At 34.3% G+C, this 6,000-nt stretch overlaps 1 protein-coding gene across 1 annotated transcript in view; it reads left to right on the forward strand.

Moving 5' to 3' along the window:
- The window catches only part of LOC148954976 (uncharacterized), a 137,870-nt gene extending 134,627 nt beyond the window's left edge, over nucleotides 1-3,243 (forward strand). The window contains exon 5 of the mRNA XM_089099511.1: nucleotides 2,990-3,243. Within this exon, the coding sequence (XP_088955637.1) occupies nucleotides 2,990-3,145 (156 nt within the window). The 3' untranslated portion in view covers nucleotides 3,146-3,243. The remainder of the gene's footprint in view (nucleotides 1-2,989) is intronic.
- The last annotated feature ends 2,757 nt before the right edge of the window (nucleotides 3,244-6,000 follow it).

Genomic DNA, 6,000 nt, shown 5'->3' on the forward strand with positions numbered 1-6,000 from the left:
ACTGATTTTATTTACAAAAAGAAGATAAAAAGAAAAACATTCTAATTCTCTTTATGTTGAATACTTCCAAACCTTTTCTAGGTCTAAGGTCTAATGATCTACTTTTTCGTTCCACCAATGATTACCGAAAAGAAAAGATCAAGGTAATCTTAGGCTAAGGATTGTTTCTACTTAAAAAGGGTAAACTTGTACAGTTTGTCAAGGCTTGAGTTCTGGGTTATTAAAATCCTTTAGTTCAAGCTATTTTTGAGCTAAGCTAAGAATAACCGTACTTGCTTTTAATTCAAATTTCATTAACCCAAACCAAGAGATTCTCTTATTATTTCTTGAAAGGGCGGTGTATTGATTGGAACCTTATTAAGCTTTAACTTTAGCAGGGAAATCTTAATTGAAAATATCTGGACATAAAGGCTTGGAAATTCTTACGCTGATAATATTGTTCCCTTTTTCCCCTAACCTACCTGTTTAAACATTAAGGTCACCATTGTATAAACATGGTGTACGGGTTTAACGAAATGAAAGAATGATTAAAAAGGGAACGGTGTTCTTCTTCGTATAAACGTCTGAAGATTGCCCAGAGGGGGGGGGGTGTAATTAATGTTATTGTCCGATAATTCCAATTTTTGGATATAAGGTCTTTATAAAGTCAAGCTAAGCCTCAAAGGACTATAGGCTGACAAGGGGAAGCACAAATGGCTCTCCTAGGTTTGTTTTCTTGGTTAAGGTTTCCTTTCCGTTTTAAACCCTCAGTTATTCAAAGCTTAAATTTTTAATTTGGCTTATTCTAACCTTAAAATGCTGTTTTGTCCAAATGGCTCAAGCCTTGTCTAGGTGGAAATACTACCGAAACTATAAGCCCAAAATCATCAACTTAGATTTCAGCACTAGTTGTTATTAATTTCTCTTATATACGTATTAAAGTTATTTCCAAGTGACAGAAAGCTTTAGAGGTTCTCTTCTTATTTTAACTTTTATCTTCAAACTCTTATCCCCTAGGGGAAATTCAGACAGGCAGTGGTAGCTTATCGTAATTACAAAGTAAAACATTTGCTCTTTGTTAGATCCAAAAAAAGACTACTCCGTTTTGGTTCCTGAATCCCTATTTTTAGTTCTCTCTTATTTTGTTCTTCTTTCCTCTCATTGGCCAGAGACCAGTTTAATGTAATCCTCATAATAGTTCTTTGTTCAAAAGAATAGTTTCCGCTTTCTCTATTAAAGTCCTGTTTTGTCATCTGATACAAGTCGCGTAATGCTTCTTGCCATTGACCCCTTGAGTTTGAAATGGAGGTCCGGTATTTGCATTTGATGGCCCTTGATGGATCAAAGGTATTCTTATTCAAATGTAATGTTGTTTCCTTACTCAAAGAAAATTAATACTTCGTTTCCTTTATAATTACTCAAAAGTCATACTTTGCTATTTTACAATTTAGTCAGATTATGATGGCTTTCCCACATTCTCACACACGGAAGTGATTGGATAAAATAAAGTAAAATGAATATGAAATTAATTATTTTTTGTGAAATAATCCTCTTGTCTGCTTCTACTGCTGCAATTATTCTAGTTCTTGTATTTAATCTAGTCCCTTGGTAATTTTGTAAAACGCTATTACCCTCATTAGCTATTGGTTCACCTTTATGAAGAATATTATAAATCGGGTCAATATTTAAATCAACTGTATCCCAATTTATTGAAAGATTAGCAAGAATATGTTTTTTTTTTCAGTTGCTTCCCTAGCCCACTGTGTCAGGCCTCTACCGTTAGAGATTTGACATCGTCAAATTATACGTAATGCTCAGGGTAGATAAAAATGTGTTCTGCCAAAGCCAAAACAATTGCTTCAGGACGCTTACTACATTTTAGAGCTTTATCTATTGAGTTACTATGCTCAATAAATCGTTCAACAATCTGTTGGTGAGTTCCACCAATGTAAAACTTTCCACAAGAACAAGGAATACTATACACACCACTACCCAAATTGCCACGAGTCAGATCCTTCCCAGAATTTAGAAAACTGCTAAATGGTCTAATTGACTCAAAGAATCTATCAATGTAACACTTGCATAAAATTCATTTAAGTTTTCACCTAGACCAGGTACATGGGGTAAAGAAATATAGGCTGGAACTAGTAAAGAACGAGCCATGACCAATAGTAACCAAAAAATGAAAAACATGTTTTTTTAGTGAGACCTGATTACTTATTCAGAATTCCCAAATGGATTTTCCCCTTGTCGTGTTTTTCTTTTTAGCGTTTTTTTTATGTTTTATTCCAATCTTGACAGACATCGATGTGAAAAATATATATATATACATTTCAGACTGAAAAATTTTCCCAGTCCCTCAACTTTTAAAATAGCTTGCTAGCTGAGCGGGTCACTTTTATACGAAAACTAGCGTCAGCATCCTGATAGATGGAAATAATACTAGGCTACCACTCCCGCCCTTTGCCCCTCACCAAGTCCTAGCATGCTTATGATGATGTTTTCTGTTGCTTTTTTTATCTTCAATGCTATTCACTTTTTTCTTTAATCTGTTTTACAGTTTTTTCCCTTACTTATATACCCCATCCCTACAGAATCCTTCATACATGGCTGGGTTTCACCATACAAAAACATTTTGGGGTTGTTTTTAGCCATTAAGTAAGTATTTATTGCTCATTTTAACTCACCCTGTCGTAGCGCAGTGGATAGATGCTCTGCTTGGCAATACTAGGCCAATGAAAAGATCCCCGCTGCAACAAGGTTGGGTGACAGGCTTGCTAATCGTCACTATAATAAAGACCCAGCAACTGAAACGTCGATTCCACGCCTATGAACCAGCAATGGCTCATAGGATGTCTTTTCTTTAACTGTAATCAGTCATGACAAATTTAGCATTCATTTTAATCAGTGTTTTTTCTAATTCCTTTAAATCTGAAGCCTAGCAATTACGATCCTGTTCCGATGTTACTAGACTGTCTTTGAGGATATCTAAAGGAACATTATTTTCCAGGTCGTGGAGAATTTATTGGAAGTTATAGTATATCTGCATTATGGAGGCTCTTACCCCAGACGAAAACGTTTTCTTACCAGGCCTGGCCGTCCTAGTTCCAATCACGAACCTTCAAGCTGTCAAGCTTGTCATATACAAAAGTGTAGATTCCTATAAAACCGTGAATATTGTTTTGTTTCTATAGTTGTTTCAAGCAACTATTTTTATGACATTTTTTTTAAGTATTTGAAAATTATAGAGTCTTTTTAAATTTATTTTCTTTTATATTATTTATTAGTATTTTCCGTATCTAATTTCAACTGTGCCAGTCTAAGAGGACATCAGTTCGAGTTTAGATCATCGTGTAAAAAAATTCAACTGGTAGATCATTGTGTACCAACTAATACAAATTATAAAATCTAGGGAAACGCATAGCTAGTTTCCCTTTAACCCTCAACTCAAGAACTGTGTCTGGAATGGTGTAGGCCTCTAAATCTTAAAAGTTGGCTCTAATTGTAATTAATGTAAGCTTCAAAAATCAAATATCTTTGAAAAGACTGCAGTATGAAAAGACATCCAAAATGCAGTTTTTAGTGGAAAAATTTATTCTCTTTTAAAAATAATTTGTTTTAGTTACAAAGGGTTTTTAACCCAATTAATTTCCTTTAAAATGAGCCGTTGAACAACTCTCTACAATGTTCCAGTGCCAGGCTATCTATGGAAAAGAAAGAAAGAAAAAAGAGAGAAAAAAAGATTCCGTTTAGGCAGAATGCTGTAGTAGCTGCCACTTTTCTCGATTTTCAAGCCAATATATTTCCCGTGCTGTTCAAGCCAAATAACAGAAAGTTTCCTATACAGGGTTAACAGACACGGCGGTTCTAATGGTGTACTTTTTGTTTTGATCTGACTCTTTTCTTAGGATTATGGGTTTTTATATTTCTTAACATTGGACGTGATCATCTCTTACTAGGTTGCTAGCTACCGCTGCAACCCGGATAAGTGTTTTGTATACCTTTACGTCCTAATTTCAAAATCTTCGAATTTTCAAAGAATCAGGATTTACATTGATGCAATTTTGTAGTACCTATCAATATTATTACACTCAATAAGATTAAAACATAACTGCATATATTTCAGGAATGTCATTTGAAGAGAGACAGGAGTATATAGCATTTGCATGATTTTTAAATAGCGACGAGAAGCCATTCAAAAGACGATGCTATGTTAACAAAAGGGAAACTTTTCGCCGTGATAAAGTTATGGTGAAACATTTTCCTGTTTTTTTTTTATTATATGACAAATATTAGTAACTCCAAAACAATAACTCATCTGATGCTGCAAATGGTAAAGGGTCGATTAAAATAAGTATTTTGAAGGAAAAATAAAGTGGTTCAGATTTGTGAATTTTCACGTGGTAGAAAATCACTAATATAAATGTTTGACATATATAAAGTAAACTACAGTAGGGTAGGATTTTTTTTTAACTTTAATACCTTAAGAGGATGGGTTATCAAGTGTACTCTGGACTCTTGTTACTTTTTTTTACAGAGGAGGCCAATGGCCTCTTTGGCTCTTAGACTATGCTGCCAGTGGATGGCATCTTTTGTCCATATATGCTTGTTATACTTTCCTATACGATTGGCCAAGGAGGAAACGTATCTAAATCGTTCTAAGTAAATGGAATATAACATGTAAATGAGGAAAAGTTAGAAGTTAGCCTTCGAATCAAGTTTGGAACCCGTAATTACTAAGGATATCTGGTATTTATTCATAGATACGTTATAAGCGTATCAATTATAAAAAGATACTTTATAGACTGTAAAATAGCACTTAAAGTCAAATTTGGTCGTTTCACGTAATTCGAAATTCCCTTTAAAAAACTTGACAGCATCATTAAAAAAAGCTCCTGAAATAACTACTTTGTAAGAAGCAACAAGTAATTAAAAACCTTTTGAGTTCTGAAGTCCATTAGGCCGTTCCCAAGGTAAGTAATTCATGCTGCTTTTGACTTTTTTTAGAGTTGATTTTCCTGCTATTTGAATCATCCTAAAGCTTATATTATGTAAAAACAATAAGGGGAATTTTGTTCAGGGTGGGATGTTCTCAGATTGGAATATATTTGTTTCATTTAGTCGGTGAAGAGAGCTTGTTAAGAATGGTATGATCAAAATTGGTGTGAATACTTTTTTTCTATATATTTTTAATTTTTTTGCATATATTTCCCGAGTGACATTACTCAAGGGGAGGCCATAATCTCATGGCAGACGCGCCAATAGCCAGGGTAAGGAATTTGAAGCGTCGGAGCCCATATTGGCAAGTTTGTATTTTTCTGATGAGTCCTGATATGAGGTGATCACTTGGGAATATTTCATTAGGTTTGAGGTGCCTTTTTGGATGCTTGAGCGGTCACAAAACAACATTTATTTGTGGTTTGATTTCACTCTCTTCAGTTTAGCTTCGCTCTTTGTTTTAATTTTTTCACTGCTGTATTAGGTCTAATTTCTTCTTTTACATAAATTTCTTGCTTGTTCTGGGCAATAGGGAATGTCTTTAAAAAATAACAACCATCAATTTAACCACCATAACTCAACCACCCTGAATTCAACTACCACATAACTCAACTACCTTAAATCCTACCATCAAACAACTCAGCCACCATCAACTCGACCACTGCATAACTCAGCCCCCCTATAACTCAACCGGCATCAACTCATTTACTATCAACTCAACCACCACATAAATCAGATCTTTTTTAATTTTATGTCTCGTGAGGGATTTGTTTTCACATATTGTTTTAAAAGGAACAAAAAAAACACTGCAAAAGGTGCTATTTTCTTTTCAAAAGCAAAACGTGACTCAAAGAGAGAAAAACTTGACCCCAGAGAGCAAAATATGTTTGGGCGATTCGTATTTATTTTTTTGATATTTTTTCATAAATCTTTAACAACTTTAGATGTTTTTGTCTTCTAAAATTATTTAAGTCTTGATCTGACCACAAGTACTGGGGGACACACAAACACTGGGAGAAAAGG

Source organism: Artemia sp. Qi Xiang Cuo, chromosome 2 (genome assembly GCF_049724085.1).
Source record: "Artemia sp. Qi Xiang Cuo chromosome 2, ASM4972408v1, whole genome shotgun sequence".
NCBI classification, from domain to species: domain Eukaryota; kingdom Metazoa; phylum Arthropoda; class Branchiopoda; order Anostraca; family Artemiidae; genus Artemia; species Artemia sp. Qi Xiang Cuo.